At 44.8% G+C, this 17,050-nt stretch overlaps 1 protein-coding gene across 11 annotated transcripts in view; it reads right to left on the bottom strand.

Moving 5' to 3' along the window:
* TNIK (TRAF2 and NCK interacting kinase) overlaps nucleotides 1–17,050 on the bottom strand; it is a 396,420-nt gene that overhangs the window by 90,552 nt on the left and 288,818 nt on the right. For all 11 annotated transcript variants that reach the window (XM_043594906.1, XM_043594911.1, XM_043594908.1 and 8 more), the window contains exons 10-12: nucleotides 16,550–16,725; nucleotides 11,658–11,724; nucleotides 7,757–7,961 (exon numbers count right to left, since the gene is read on the bottom strand). In XM_043594906.1, the coding sequence (XP_043450841.1) occupies nucleotides 7,757–7,961; nucleotides 11,658–11,724; nucleotides 16,550–16,725 (448 nt within the window). The remainder of the gene's footprint in view (nucleotides 1–7,756; nucleotides 7,962–11,657; nucleotides 11,725–16,549; nucleotides 16,726–17,050) is intronic.

The following is a 17,050-nucleotide window of genomic DNA, read 5'->3' as shown; positions in this document are numbered from 1 at the left end:
AGAAGGTGCCTTAGAGAATTCATGAAGGCAGACAGTGGGAAATGCTATCTATATAGAAAATCCTAACAACAATTTTGAAATCATCCATTGCAAAATGACAATAAAACCATTGCCAATAATGTCAATCATTCTTGTGTCAGGATTGTGTCAAGCCTTCTGTACACGATTCCCTTTACTTCTCACAACAGTCCTGCAAAGTAAATAGTATATTTTTTAAGTTTATTTATTTTGAGAGAGAGAGAGAGAGCATGTACACTCATATGATGGGGGAAGCACAGAGAGAAAGGACAGAGAGAGAGGATTCCAAGCAGGCTCCACACTGTTGGCACAGAGCCAGATGGAAGGCTCGAAATCATGACCTGAGCGGAGATCAAGAGTCAGATCAGCTTAAGGACTAAGCTACCCAGGTGCCCTAGTAAATGGTATTTTGATTGTGTATATACAGAAGCTGAGGTTCAGAGAGGGTAAGTAATTTACTCAAGGCCACATAGCTTGAATTACACCTTTATTTCTATAGCTTCAAAGCTGGTACAGTTTGCCTCTGTACTAAGCTATCCAGTCATTTAAAAACTATTGACATTTTTTTCTCCTAATGACATAAATGCATTCCTACTAGTATAACACATACTCTTCTCAAGACATGAATAAAAGCTTACCTGTTGGTACATTTATTTTAATAAATTCAAGAGGATTTTACTACTGTACATAAAAGCATTTAAACTTTTGGAAATTACACCTCTGACTTCAGCCAAAGGCACCCACTCCAATAATAATAACTAATATTTATTGAGTGCTGCTGTAAGTGTTAGTCACATTCTAAGCTTTTCCAGGAACTAACTCATTGAATCCTCATGACAGCCCTGGAAGGTAATCCTACTATTCTTTCTAGTTTTACAAATGGGGAAACTGAGGCACAGTTAAGTTAAAAACTTGTACTTAATAAGGAAGGTAACTGTTAGACAAAATACTGCTATCAACAGAATCTTCCCCAAGTGTTCTGTTGCCCGTGGGGATTTTCAGAGCTTTATTGTGATGTCCTGCACATACTGGCTCTTTAAGAGCCATACTGGCATCTTTAAGATGTGTGCAGCTTCCCCTGCCCCCTGCCCCTTTGCTTTGGTATAAGAACATCTGGGAGAAACGACATAGGTTCCAAAGAATAACCTCACATACCAGGGGCTTCTCTGGGCTCAGGCTGCAGCTGCTACAGCTTCTCTGAGACTAGTCTGCTTACCCTGAAGGAAAGCAGATGATAAGGGAGAACGCGAGCAAAAGCTGAGCACAAATGGGGGCGCCTGGGTGGCTCAGTTGGTTAAGCGTCCAACTCTTGATTTCGGCTCAGGTCATGATCTCACGGTTCCTGAGTTTGAGCCCCACATTGGACTTCACAGTGTGGAGCCTGCCTGGGATTCTCTCTCTCCCTCTCTCTCTCTTTCTGCCTCCTCCTCCTCCTTGCACTCTCTCTTTCTCTCTCTCTCAAAAATAAATAAACATTAAAAAAAGCTGGCCACAAATGGATGAACACAAAATTGTTTAGAGTTCTCTAAGCAGAAGCACGAGGTGGGGCTCATTAGCCATATTTAAACTACACTGGACAGGCCCTTCAAAAGAGAGATCTGTCCAGCTTTGGGCAGTTGACAAAGTTCTTTCGCTTCCGTCTTCTTGGTTAATTCCCAACGTGACTTAGGTAGGGGACAAGCTTGGTTGGGGACCTCTGTGAGAGCCCAGGAATGCGAGCCAGAGTGGGGAGACTCAAAGAGTGGTCAGGGTGTGCAGGAGGCACATGGCAGTGCTCAGACCCAAACTGATGTCTTCACACCCCAAATTCAGATCCCACTTAATGAGCAGATTGCTTCCCTCTCTCTCAAACAGGAAATGAATGCACTTATCTTACTCGACCTTGGGGCGGCATTCTGCAGAGCAGGCCCCTTTAACTTGTTCATTGCACTCGAATACTCGATTTTCTTTGCAATAACATCAAATTCTACGGGTGTTCCTTCTACACCTCTATCAGTCATTGCTGGCTTCTCCTCTCTTGCTCGATGTTCTCAGAGTTCAGGCCCACACCCTCCTCTCTTCTTGATGTATACTTCCAGTACCATAAGCTGTGATGTCCCCTTTTCCCCATCCCACCCTCTCTTCTCTGGCTGCCTCCATATAATCCAACTGCCTGCTTGGCATCACCACTGGCCACCTCACAGACATCTTCAATTCACCACATTGCAAGCTCATCTTATCCTCTTGGTCCCAAACCCGGTCCTCCAGCCAGATGCTCCAGTCCACACTGGGAACCATCCATGACATCTACTCAGGCACCACATTTACATATGTATTCTGCATGTTCTACAGCCCGCATCTATTTCCAGTGTGTCCCCTTTCCTCAATCCCCCTTCCACCGCCACTCACAGAAACACCACCCTCTCTGACCTGGACCAACTTGGCTCTCTTGTCCACTCTTGTCTCCTCCAATCACTCAACCTTGCAGCAGCCACAGTTTCCTTTTAAAAATGCCGATCTGATTGCATTCCCTTGGTTAACACATGTCAGTGGTTTCCCACTATTTTCAGGGTAAAATTTAAAAATCCTTAACTGGACCTGGGAAGCTGTCTAGATGAGTGTGCCTTGGCCTACCTGCCTGGCATCTCTGCGTGCCCCTCCCACCCAAGTCCTTCAGCTGGAATCCCCAGCAGGCCTCCCAGCCAGGCTGGGCTGCTGTCTCCACCCCACACCTCTCTGGTTGATTACTTAGCCGCCCTTGCTCTCCACCACAGCAGTCTGGCAATGATAATGAGTGGTTATTTAGGTGACTATCTGCCCCATGCCTGTTTCCCTCAGAGATCTGGTGAACGCCAGGGCAGACTGTATTCCTGGGGTCCAAAATAGCAGAGGTGTGAATTCATGAAATTTGTTGAATGACTGCTCGTCGGAATAGGAAACATGTTTTAATTCTTCCATACCCAGTTGAGCCTAACATCTTCGAAAGCCCAGCCACTGACATTAAAAAGTTAGAGGCTTATAGGGAATTCACCTGTCAAGACTGTTAGGCTCTCACTTTTTAGATCAGCGCTCCACTCTTACTGGCCAACAAGATACTAGTGGTATTTCTTAAAAGATTTTTTTTCAGGCAATAGAACCAAAGCAGTATAACATCTTTCAGCTAGGACTGGTTGTTTCTATAACTGGCTGATGTTATGATGGTCTTGAAGGGCACTAAATAAGACGTAGGTGACTTGAAAGACTTAACGCAATTCTCTGAAGAATGAAACTTACCACCATTGAGCAATTTGGTGCCCGTGGGGTCAATCTGATTATTCTTGTGACTTAAAGATATTCTTCTCCAAACAAAGGCATAGAATGCTCTCAGTGGGTTGGAAAAAAAATGACAAATCACTAAAACCATTCCAAAACTCTTGGGCACAGTTAAGTATCACCACAAATCTGGCCAAGGTTAGTCTGAAAAGATGACCATAGTAAGTGCTGTAGCACTTTAAGGTCATGATTCTTGGCCCCTAACTCTGTGATGGAGAATAAAAGAAAAGGGATTTTGTGTAGGCCAAGTGATAGAAAGAAATTTTTATTGAACTAAATAAAAATAAAGGAGGTCTTCTATGTACTTTTCTCACTATTGATGGATTCATTCACCTTAGCTAGCTTCAGTCAATTTCCTGGAAATTAGTTATACATTGTGCTTTATCACTGGTCAAAAGCTGAAAGTCTTATACCCAACCTATCGTTGGTCCAAAGTCACGTCCTTTTCATGAGGCTGATAAATGACTACATTCAGTGTACAAAGTCCTTCTAAGAATATGCAGATACTGATATAGAACCTATTCAAATCCACATGGTTACCCATAAACAGCAAAGGACACACAGGGCTTCCTTGGAAACTAAAACTCTGGTAGGAGGTGACATCTGAGATCCCCTGTGTACAACCTACACAGCCCTGCGTCACCAGAAGGTCATCTGATGGCCCTTTATTTGAGAATCAAATTGCATTTCCAGGATGCCAACAAAAGCCCACCTGACCCACAATGAAGCTAAATCTGCAAGCCTAACTGTGGGCTTTCACTGCCTCTACATAGTCCAAGCTCCTACTCAAGGCACCAGAAACACAAGTTATCACCACGGGTCAGGGTGGCAGACTTGGATGGGGATCCAGCAGGAGCAGGATGCAGGAGAGGAGCCCCTGGCGGCAGAGACAGTTATTACTTAGGAGTTCAGAATTTACAGCCACCTCAGTAGTTAGTATTTCTTTTTCTTTGTGTTGAGGAATAGGTGCAAGATGAAGGATCAAAAGATAAAGCTGGTGTAATCTCTTAATGCCCTGTGGTCACAAGTGTTCCTGCTTCTGAGGAGAAGCCAGGGCTCATGTGCGTTGGTGCACAAAGCAAAGTGTCCTTGGGCACACTGTTGCCTTTGGTGCAAGCGGGGACTCGGAGGGTGTGTTCTGTGGGTACATGTGCCCCACTGAGTCTGAACTCTGACCTGCCTCCAATATAGAGGCTCCAGAAAGTGCCACACAAGAAGAGACACGAGGAGGCCTTGGCCATAGCTCTGACGGGGCACACCAGAGCCAGAACCCATTTTAAAGAAGAGCACACGCTGGCTGGGTGCAGCTTGTTTGCCTTTGCTCAAAAGTCCTTAGGTTCTCAGAGTAAAAGGCCACAGGACCATGGGCCAGAAAAATATGCCTGGCTAATCAGTGGAGAGGCAGAATGGATGCACTGACAGCTCTTTGGCTCTGGAGTCCGATCCCCTGGGATTGAAACCTAGTTTTCCTCCCAAGCTGTGTGACCTTGTAGCAAGTTATTAACCTCTCTGAAAAAAATATTTTTTAAGTTTATTTGCTTATTTTGAGAGAGACAGAGATAGCATGAATGGGGGAGGGGGAGGGGCACAGAGAGAGAGAGAGGGAGAGAGAGAGAGAAACCCAAGCAGGCTCCGTGCTGTCTGCTTAGAGCCCAATGTGGGGCTCTAACTCACAGAATGTGAGATCATGGCCTGAGCTGAAATGGAGAGTCGGATGCTCAACCAACTGAACCACCCAGGTGCCCCATAACCTCTCTGAAATTCAGCTGCATTATCTTCAGACTGGGGGTTATTGTGAGGATTAAATGAGACAATTCATGTAAAGTGCGGAACAGCGTACCTGTCGTATGGTAAATGCTTTGGAAAGCGTTAGAAATCGTTATTTTAGCAACTTGATGAAAAAAAAAAAACGTTTAAAGCTCAAATAAATCATATCAGGTAAGAAGGGAAGAAAATACAGATAAAAACAAAAGAAAATAACACAACGCATCCTCTGAAAAGACTTTACATTAATTGAGGATCCAGGCTCAAAGGTCAAAAGTTGTTATGTTAAAATTAAAAAAAAAAAAAAAAGGAAGAAAGTTCACATAAGTGTGTGTGTGTATGCACAGGCACGTGGGCATTCTTCAGTATTTTAAATGTTTTATGGGAGGACAGTGGAGATTTTCTAGGGTTTACATGGTAAGTGTCTTTCACTTGAAATTAAGTGTAACAAGTCATTAGGCAAGGAGCCCACTAACTAAGGCTTATGGTCAAGGTTTCCAGGGTTTAACGCCTCAGTGAGGTGGTGCCCTTCAGAAATGCCCTTGGAAGGAATAAACCATCAGGAAGGGAGCAGGAAAGGCGGGACGTGGGGGCAGAGCCCGACAGGGTACTGCTTAGGTGAGGGGAGAGGTTTGGCCAGAGTCTACACGAGTAAACATGGGCTCCAGCCCGCAGAGGCATTTGGTTCTCAGAACTGGCAGACTGGTGGATATGGCACAGCTCTGGATTGGGGGCTAGAATGAGAGGTCCCGACTGACCTGACTGGGCTGAAGGTGACACCAGGTCTTAGCTGCAAGGGATTTCAATTCGTGCCCAGGAGAGTAACCAGAGGGGGTACAGGCACCTGCACAGCTATACTCCGTGCTTCGCTTCTGAGAGCTGCTTAATTAACACCCACACCTCCCTTTCCCCTGCCTCTGCCTGCTCCTTCCAAGGTCTCCTTTCCATGGCACCGCAGGGTCTCCGTCTACTACAGTGTCATTTTTAGAATAGACGGTGGTGAACTTCAAACTTCTCTTGCACGGAGCATTCTTCACACTGACAAGAAGACAGACTTATAAACTGAAATTGGAACGTGCTTCACTTGCCCACTGATGCTTGCAGAAGCCTGCAAGGTCCTATTGTGAGGGTCGCAGTTCAAGGCTTCAATGACTTATTTCGGGGCTTGTGTGGACATTGAGATCAGATCTCAATGGGTGTGAACACTGTGCACTTAGCGGCCCTGTGATATTGGGCCAATTATTTCAATCTCTTCCTGAACTTCAATTTCCTCTTGGTTAAATGGGGATTGTATGCATTCGGCATGAGAAGCAATGGATATACGCAAAGAGATAATGATAGTAGATGAGATCCTGGATATAAGCAAATAACCTCACCCAGGAGCTGGCGCACAGAAGTCACTTTATAATTGCAACTGTTGGGTATTATTGTGGCCGGTCTGTGTATGAACATTCCAGGGATATATGAGGTTGATAGGATTTTACTGCAAACTGAAACGGAGGCCCTCACTGATTTAAACCAGGGAGGCTGGACCTGGATGTGCCAATTAAAAAGCAATCTGCTCCTGGTGCCTGCAATCCACCAGCCTCGAACTGCCGTGGCTACCTGACAGAGCAAGTGAATTGCTGTAAACCGTTAACGAGGAGCAAGACGGCGTTTGGGAAAACTGTAAAATTGCTGCCCCATTATCGTGCAGTCGGTCAACCTTTCATCTGCCATCAGACTTTTCCAACAGCTATGCTCTCAGTTTCCTAACTATCTAGAGGCTTTGATGTGGCCCATAAAGGAAGGAGGCTTAACAAACTTCTGTAAGACCACAAGGGTGAGAGCCTCACCCAGGACAAGGCATGCAGGAAGGTGTGGCTGCTGGTATGGTTTCCCACACAGATGACAGCAATGCCTGCTGGTGAAGGCAAGTGTGGCCAGCAAGCTGGAGGACGGGTCCTGGATACTAAAGGTGTGCAAAAGGACTTGTGAAGTGCTTTCCACAGTGTCCAGAGGGGTGACGAAGGAGTATCTACAGGAGGACCCTGCGTTTCCATACCTGACATTTCACTTGCCTGCCTAGTCACTGCGGTCTACTTAACACCTATATTGTACCTCTCCATATTGACTCATTTATTCCTATATTAGTTCATTTATTCCATGAATACTCACGAGGCATCTACCATGTGCAAGGCCCTGTTCTAGGCGCTAGAGATACATGATGGAGAGATGCATCGGGGACGAAAGAGACAAAATCCCCTGTCCTCGGGAGCTCAGATTCCAGCGTAAGACATGCAAAGGTACATAGAGAGTACGTGTGAAGGTGGTAAGAGCTATGTAAAAATAACAAAGCCGGGAAGGGCAACAGGACATGCTAGAGGGAGGGGGTGCAAATTTAAGTAAGGTGGTCAAGGAGGCTGCACTGAGGAGGTGATATCTAAGTAAGACTTGAAGAGGCTGAGGTCTTTAGCTGCTTTCCTGAAGTGACCACACCAAGGTCACTTCTCACCAAGGTCGCGCCCTGGCCCCCTGCCAGGCAAGGGAAGTCCTTGACTGGTAACAGCATTCAGGCCTCATCCTCCTTTGCAAGTTAAGGTGTGTGCTCCCAGCGGGCATGGCCCCACACAAGGATGGGACACTCAGGAAGCGACCTGGTCAAGAGGCGTGGGCTTCCACGGTGGCCCGGGCAGGTGCTCACCTCCTCCAGCCGCCGCCGCTGCTCCTTCTGCTCCTCTATGCGCTTCTGGCGCTCGGCCAGCAGCTGCCTCTTGTGTTCCTCGTTCTCCCGCTGCTGCTGTTCCAGCTGCTGCCGCCGCAGGGCCTCCGAACGCTCCTTGTTGGCCAGCTGGAGCCTCAGGAAGTCCCGCCGCAGTGTGGACTCCCCTGGCAGGTTCAGAATGGAGCTGTGGGCAGGAGGGAGAGATCAGGATCCTGCGTGCGGCAAGGGTCATTATTACCCGGGTCCTGGGGAGGACAGCGGGCCAACAACTCCCCTGTCTGCGGGGAAGGGAGCCGCATGTGCCAACAGGGGCTCTTAGACCCTCTGTTAATTACAGTACTCATCCCCAGGGAAACTGAGTCAAGGCTCAGCCTCCTTTTCAGTGTGACTACTGCATACGTGTTCTGTCTCCATCCTTAGATGGAGATGTCATCACCTCTCTCCAGCACTGTCCACACTGCTCCCTCACCCTTGTGACATGCAAAGATCTGCTTCTAAAGGCTTTAATGAGTGTGCAAGCCTTAGGCCCTGGATCGGCTGGTTTTCATGTTTAAGAAAAGCACAAAAAAATCCAGCAAATGAAATGAACAACCGGGAGCAGCAGGGAACCTATTCTACTAAGATGAGTACATCACCCCCACCCCCCCACCTCCTCCGTGACTCCCTGCACCAAACCCCAGGAGGCAAAGGACAGGCTGCTCATGTGAAGACATGATGAGCCAGGGAGGGAGAACATTTGAGTCAAGGTCAACACAGAGTAGAATAGGAACCCAAGCCTGCCAAAGTCAGAGAGTTCAGGGCTTGTCTCGCTGCACCAGGATTAAAGAGAAGTGACATGGTTTGTTCTGGAGCAGATGGTGTAGACTTCAACCCAGCTCACTGATTCCTAGATTCTGTTTAAGCACCATGGGCTTCAGTTTCCTCATCTGTAAAACGGTGGTTGTGCATCATGTGTATGTGTGTGTGGGTGTGTGTGTGCGCGCGCGCACATGTAAGAAAGAAAGTAGAAAGAAAAAGAGGATAGAAAACACCATAAAGCAACTCTCCCCACAGCCCTGGTCTAGGGCTGTCCTATTCACATCTAACTGCATGTGAACAACTCAAAGTTAGACTCTTTGGTTGCACACAGCAGCCTAACAGGGAGGTGGGGAAGGCTCTTATTTGTTCACGCAAATCTTTTCATCTTTCTGGCAACTTCCACTTGCGATAAACCCATTAAATAACTATTGACCCTTTCTAGGTAGCAGGCACTGTGATAGGTTCCAGTGGATACAGCAGTTGGCTCAATGAATGTTCTCTCTAGTTATCTTGTTGTGGGGAAGAGAGACAGACAAATAATTAGATAAGATACAGATAACAATTTCACGTAGGAGCAGGGCTCTATATAAGACAAAAGATGTAATGGCTTAAGAGTGGCAATGGCAGGAGGCTGGGGCGAGAATTAATGGTTCTGCTCAAGACGGGGGTGATCAGGGAAGAACTTTCTGAGAAGGTGCCAGATGAGCCAACACTCAAATGATGACGGGTTGGTCCCACAAAGACGTAGGGGAAGAACCTTTCAGTCAGAAAGAAAAGCAAATGTAGAAGCCTGTGGCGGGGACAGGTGCGGCATCTTTGAGGAACCAAACTCCATGGGACTTCCCAGAGCACAGTGAAGGAGAAAGGTGGTCCAAGAGGAGGCCAGAGAGACTGGGCAGACCCGGGAAGGCACATGGCATGGAAGCCAGCAATGGAAAGGTTATAGTCAGGGTAGTGACGTGATGGGATTTGTTGGCTGCTGAATGGACTTCTGTCTGCAGGGCGTGGGAGGTGAGGGCAAGCAGGGCCACCAGCTGGGCTGGCACTGAAGTGGCTCTGTGGGGGTGGGGCGGTGAGGATGGAGGCAGAGAAGCACTTGCTGGGAGAGCTGATGAAGCCTGTTGATGGATCTGGTGTGTGGAGTGAGCAATGCTTGCAGGTTTTGTCTGGCACCTGGACAGTGGTGGTGACGCAAACGGGAGCAGATTTGGTGGCAGTTGACGAGGGGATTATTCTGTTTTGGAGAGCGGTTAGCATGCCGCGTGACTGCCATCAATGCCAAAAAATGACATGAAAAGGCTTTGTTCATGATGTCCCACAGACGGTGCTTGGATTCTACTAACAAAACTCCTCTAAAACTTACAGCTTTTGTGTAGGACTCTAAACCAAACCCCAAGCAAGAGAGCTTATCCACACAGGCCACAAGCTCCGTGCAAAAAGGCAGGACTTGGGGAGCCCGGCCTCACCATGCACACGAGGATGCACTGGTGTTGAATCAATTGATGTTGAATCAATTAACTGATGTTGAATCAATGTCAGGCGATTTGAGCTGTAGTAGTAGCTCAGTCATGAACTTGGTGTGTGACCTGCTTGCCATCTTTGAGCTCTCACCTCATTTTTAAAATGAGATAACCACTGTCCCTTTCGAGTTTTCAGGATTTCACAAAGATTAATTACATGTGCCCATAAAACAGGACTTGGAACATAATCTTCAGTGTGATATAATGACACGTTACAATTATAGAAGTGTTAAGGCATGGCTAGGTCAGCCCGCTAAGTGACTCAGTTTAGCAAGTAGTAGTTAAAATGTGGCTTCTCAGTTCTCTAGAGAGTGATCAGAAGGGCTGACGTGACATCTGGGTGAGCTTTGGAAAAATAAAAAATAGTGCACAACCTCTCTGAATGCAGGGCATTTGGTCCTTTGCCTTTGATCGTCACTACTTGACAGACATTATCTCTATGTAGCTAAACTGGGGGTGGCCCATGTAAAGTATCAGATGGAAGGAAAAACTTTCCTTCAGTTTCTGACCTTGAAAATTCCTGTAGCAGGTGAAGAGAAAAACTGGATGGCCCAGTAAGTCCCTCCTTCTTCCTGTAGTTCAGCAATAATCCAGCTTGGGAGATCTGAGTTAACTCAAAAAAAGAAGCCACTGGTTCATTCTAACAGCAGTGGCTGAGCTGGCCTCTTTCCTGGTCAGGTAGCTCCGCCCCAGCAGTATGGCAATTATGCCTCCCGGATCATTGGAGTCCTCTCCTTGGATGGCTAGAGGATGGAGCCCTATATACCCCACTGAGCTTTCTTCTTTTGCATTTTCCCCGATAAATCTCACTTCCCACACCATGGTGTGTGTGCCTGTCCCCCTCAACTCACCAAACTGCTGCCAGCTGAATTGTCTCAAGGAACAGAAATCCCAGCAATGTGAGTACACTAACCTTAATCACTCATAAACACACTGGAAGAAAGTCGGAATCAATGTCAAGTGAAATTCAAAACGCAGGGATGGTAATGATAAAAGCAGCATTGGTTCTGGGATCCAACATGTGACAACTGAGGTGGGCATGAATGTTTCTATGTAGGGTTCCCCTCTCGAGCATGATTCGATTTCCTGGAAATTATTTCCTCTCAGATTAGACTGTGGTGAAAATACCAAGACATGTGACAAGGACAGTGGCTGCCCAAATGGGCTTCTTAAAGAAAGGTATGATGTAACGAAGTGAATAATTCAAGTCCCAAAATACCACTGAGGTCTCCTGAAAGTCGCAGTTTTAGGTACTTTGAGTCTTGTATTACCCAGATAATTGCCTCTACCCATTCTACACGTTACATACGTGAGGAAACAAGGTCTTAGAATAGAGACCATAAATCTTAGGGGACAAGATAAAGAATACGCTGATTTCCACATTTTTGTAAGAGTCTGCCCCGGGGAAATTTTCCCAAATTAATGAGTATGTTCATGGGCAATAAATTAAATGAGACCACCTTGCTGGATTCTTAAAAATGAACCTATAAATCAAAAGGAAGCACGTTTCACACAAGCACAACTCAGAATGTGAAAGTAACACTTAGCTTTTGCTCTCCTACCTGGGCTCTCCTGAGTCATTCTCCTCCTCTTCTTCCTCACTTCCGCTGTACTCATACTCTGTCTCATCTAAAGAGAGACTCACAGAATGTTAGTGCACAAAAAGATGCTGCGGCTCGGTCAATCCCCGCCCCCCCCCCCCCCTCCGACCCTTGTTTTATATATAAGTAATCTGAGGCCCAAAGAGCTGTCATTAATGCTGACCTGGGACAGGCTCCAGGCCTCCTGACTTGTGATTTAATAGTTCCCATCAGCTGGATTCAAGTGCATGGAATTAACATTCAAAACTGTCCCAGCTGACTCTAGATACCTGTCCCTAATGGCTAGTGTTCACATGAAAGTCAAGACAAGGAAATGCAAAATAACTTTTCAGTTTGTGTTAATTCCCCATTATGGGACCACCTAAACCAACTTTTATTGGCCCAGTATTAACTTATTAATCATTTTTTTAAGTAGGAGTTTTATTATGACTTACATGGACCCACAAACTGTCTTTAGATATGTCGATAAACACCATAAAGAAACTTGACAATGTGTGCTATTAAAAATATAGAGTTGGGGTGCCTGGATGACTCAGTCAGTTGAGCATCTGACTCTTGATTTCAGCTCTGGTCATAATCCCAGGGTTGTGGGACCAAGTCCCTTTCTCCCTCTGTCCCTCTCCTGCTCACACACACGTGTGTGCACGTGCTCTCTCTCTCTGTCTCTCTCTCAAAAAAAAAGACATAAATGGACCACTGGGGACATTCATTCAATTGCCCATTGGGGGCATCCATTTAATTCAGTAATATGTTAAGCAAGTTAATATGTAATAATAAATACGATTGCGTCTGCTTTGGAGGAGATCAGAATCTAATGGGCAAGATGGACAAGTAGGTAATCAGATCCTCCATGATTATGAAGAAATTAATCTTTATTGGGTATCTCCCATGCCAGTCACCCTGCTAGATACTTTACCTATGTTCTTTCATTTATTTTGCATAACAATACTTTAACACATTTTCAAGTGAAGACACTATCACAAGAGGTTAAGTGACCGAACCAATGACTTATTAATAAAAGGTCAGTCAATCTGGGCTTTGAATTTAGAGTTCAATCCAGAACTTTTCCAACTTTGAAACTAGTATTCTTTCCAAGATATTATATGTTAAAGAGGAGTGCATAAAAAGAGCAATGAGATATCAGAGAAAGAAGCAAAGCCCATCGGTCATAATGAGGGAGAGGGGGCAGCAAAGCCTTTGAGGAGGAAATGAGCTGCACATTGTAATTGTTGGTGGCCCCCTTCCAGGCAGATGGCAGCTGAAAGTGGTGGGAAAAGGACATTCCAAGCAACATAACCACGTGGGTAAGGGTGGCAGTATTAAAGGGCATGACATGTTCACAATGAGTTGTTGGTGGCTAGATGTTGGGTGTGAGAAAAGCAGACAGAATGAGTTAGGCCAGCAGGTCTGATATGACTTTCTGATCCTTATATAAAAGTGCTTGCTGAAGACTTTTCTGCGGGGTTTGGGGTATCTTGGAAGAGCTTTTACTTTTAAGCAAGGCAGGGCGTCACATTACTGTTATCCTTTCATAGCTGTGGGTTAGTAATTATAACTTTGAAGGCATTTGTGTACCCCTAAAAAGGAACTAAAACTGCAATTTGGTTGGGCTACCACCAGGAAGCAGCACACATGAAAAGAACTAAACCCTTTGCCTTCCATACTCTTCAGCCATTAAAGGGCTAATGAAAAGGAGCCAAAAGCATGATGATGTCAAGTGCATTTTTTTAAAGTCACAAGTTAGTTTCAAATATTTAGATATGTATGAAGTTTTCAGGCTACTTATTTTTGAGTATTATGTCACCAAAATGTAAAGGACTTCCATAAAGTGTTTCAATATTCCACACTGAAAATGTACTTTTCCAAATTTACCTGAAATAAATCAATGGAAGAAGAGTAGGAAGTAAACTGCAGAAATTTTATCTAGAGAAGGAAATTCTAGCAAGGAAAAGAAACACCCAATTAATCCAATTATTTCTACTCTCGATGGGAAAACCTGCATTTGTCAGGCCCTTCAACTGTAATACTTCACCAAAATCTGGTCTTATTGTTTTTATATTACTGGCATAAATTAGCATACGTCAACATATCTTAAGGAAAAAATAATATTGGCTTAAAAAAATCATAAATCAATTCTCATAAAATTGTTTGATTGTACCAAAAGCTGCTCTTAGAGCCACTAAGAGAGTATGAAAGTATTACAGGAAGCAAATGAAGTAATTTGATGAAACTGAGCAAATGGAATGAAACCTCATTTGATCAATACTCCTTCTGGGGAGCAGACAAAAATGAAGGCTTCTGATGGCTTTGAGCCTAAACAGAATTAGGTTTCTTAAATTACCATGTAACTGTGGAGCATACCTCCTACCAGGAATCTTACTCTTCTACTCTGCAGAGAAGGAACACATTAAAAATAGTCTTATTTGGGGGCACCTGGCTGGCTCAGTTGGTTAAGTGTCCAACTCCTGATTTTGGCTCAGGTCATGATCCCAGGATTGTGGGATCTAGCCCCTCATCAGGCTCTATGCTGAGCAAGGAACCTGCATGAGATTCTCTCTCTCTCCCTCTGTCCCACTGTCCCTCTCCTCCCTTTTCTAAAATAAAAAAAAAAATAGTCTTATTTTCATAGAATGGGGTGTTTCGAGTCACATTTTAGAGTTTGTGCCCTCCCAATGTGAAAGCAACCCAAGGCACAAGCTTTACCCATTCTACTCACAGGTCAAAGGCAAAGAGGTCATGAGTTCTCAGGAAGTGATTCTGAATAGTACTGAAAAATTGTAGGTCAAAAAAGAACTGTCTATATGAGAATAGCTAATATTTATTAAGTATGACTATATGCTAGACATTGTATTAAATATTTCAATGCATTATCTCACTTAACCTTTGTAACAATGCCAGGCAATACTAATTACTATTATATCCCCTCTCCTATTTTAAAGATGAGAAAACTGGGATGAAGTTCACATAACTCTTCAGGGGGTCAGAATTTGTTGGAGAGCTAGAATTTGAACTAGTCTGAGTCTGGAAAAGACAGGCCCATAGAAAAATAAATTTCCCTCTTAGAGAAATTGGCCTTTAATGGTTGCATGTCTGACACTCCTCTCTAAAATGTCCCCATTACAATTTTAACTTCCTGGAGTGGAAGGCCACTATTAATAAACAGCAGTTGAAAAATCAGTCCTGGAGCTTTTTGACCTTGACTTACCTGTTTCTCTCATGCCTGGTTCCTCCAGCTTGGGCTGCCCTCCCAGCCCCTTGGGTTCTGACAAACACCCCATCCCCTTCCACCCACTCACAACTGGAGATGGGCCTCCTTTTTTATTGTTTTGTTTTGCTCGGAATTTTTATTTATTTATTTTTCAGTGCTATAATAATTTTGTATTCAATCAAAACAGGCAATGAAGCTTTATTTCCTATTCAGCACTTCAAGTGAAAATAGTTTGATCCTCAAACATTCAGCAATGTATCTTTGTTTTAAATCGAAGGATAGTTGACATACAATATTTCATTAGTTTCAGGTGATGGGCCTCCTTTTTGGCTTCGCCTCATAACCTCCTACTCTGGAGTCTAACCTGATCGCACGTTTCCCTGACTCCCTGAGGCCAGCAGCCAAGAAGGAAGGCTTCCCTTGAGCCTTCACTGAGGATTTCCCCTCCTGCCTCAGCCCCCTGCTGCTCCTACCTCTACGGTCTTGACTCCTGCAATGCTTACCACCCACCCCACACACCTGCTTGCACCTCGCCACATTACAGATGGTAACTGCAGAGGCAAAGAAGGGAAATTCAAATAAAAGGAGAGCACACTCTGTCCTGTGGGGTCCACCACCCTCCAATGCTCCATCTGGCTTGGAAGAACAGAGGAGAATGGTGTTGAGGACGGAAAAGAGGAAAATCATGTCGCCAGTTGTGTCGCACCGTCGGTGCCTGGTCTTCCCCTTTACTCTCCATGGCTGCACGCTCAGGGCTCACCTTACCAGCCCTATACTGCCTCCTCACCATCAGCCCTCCCCTTTCCTCCACTGACCCTCCTGCCTCCACTCGGGGAGGACTCATTCTGTCTGTCCTCTGGATCTTTCCCTTTCCTCCCCATACTTCAACCTTCCCCAACTCCCCATCCAACCAGGCACAAAGCTTGCCCCAGACCACGTGAATTTCCTGCTTAGTCAGGATGCTAGTTAAGGAAGTCCGGGTCTCTATTTGAACAACCAGGATACGGCCCCAGGACCCCAAGTTTGAACTCATGTTCTTTCCATCGATGCCATGAAAAGATAGTGTGGTAGAACAGCCAGAGCCATAAGAGATAAGAGTTTTTCAATCTATAAAATAAAGAAGTACATGAAATGATCCTCCAGCTCAAAATTCAATGTTCCAAATAGCAAGTCTGGCATCTCTGTGACTATAAGAAAATTCATTCTGACTTCTGAGCTAAATTCTAAATGAGCCTCAGAGCACAAAAACTTAAATGCTGAAGAGTGCCAGTATACAAAAATGTCAACCAAATGATTTTTTTTTTTAGGTTGTCTTCTGTAGATTTTTAGCCTTCAAAACATGAATATTCATTTGAACTAAGAAAATCACTTGTCATATTAAACCACTTCATAGTATTACTCAACATGTCTCTTTGTTAGTGCCTGGAAGAGGTAATATTCCTTACAGTTCTATCCTTTCATGAAGATTCCATTTCACAGGCTCAATCCATTGATGCCTACAGGCTATGAGCTCAGAGGCAGGCCTTCACACTAAAGAATAATGCAGGTCCATCTGAAACCCCCATGGTCACCTCCAAATACATCAAGAGCCCATGACTCGCTCCGTCTTTTGTTTCCTTTGCTGAAATACAAACGTGCTTCTAACCTTTTTCTCCTCGCTTTTTCTTTGTTCTGTCAATATGGTCCTTGAGTTGAATGCGGACCTGTCGTTCATTAGGTTGGTCTCGTATAAATGGATGCTTCATCAATTGTTCTGTTGCTGGTCGCTGGCTGTGATTCTTTACCAAGCAGCTCTCAATAAATGACTGGAATTTTTTTGACCTGCCAAACAAAAGAGATGAACCCACAGATAAAAAGAGCATCCAAAAGGAAAGCAAAATTCTATTTCTCCAAAATGCTAGAATAAAAAAAAAAAGAAGAAAATAGGTTCAATTAGCCAACATAGGAATCAACCAATTACACAGTAGGTCTAGACCTTTATTAGGCACATGGGGTTCAAAGACATCATCACCATCAACACACAGTTCAGGCAATGTATGGGAGTTACGTGCATAAAACCATTTTTGCACAGTTTGTATGTAATATCACACAAGAGACCAAAAGGAATGAGAGAAGAGAAAGACCTTGGTGAAAAGTCTATCTGGAA

Source organism: Prionailurus bengalensis, chromosome C2 (assembly GCF_016509475.1).
Source record: "Prionailurus bengalensis isolate Pbe53 chromosome C2, Fcat_Pben_1.1_paternal_pri, whole genome shotgun sequence".
Taxonomy (NCBI): domain Eukaryota; kingdom Metazoa; phylum Chordata; class Mammalia; order Carnivora; family Felidae; genus Prionailurus; species Prionailurus bengalensis.
The sequence above is the reverse complement of the archived record's forward strand: the minus strand, read 5'-3'. Positions and strand labels throughout refer to the sequence as shown.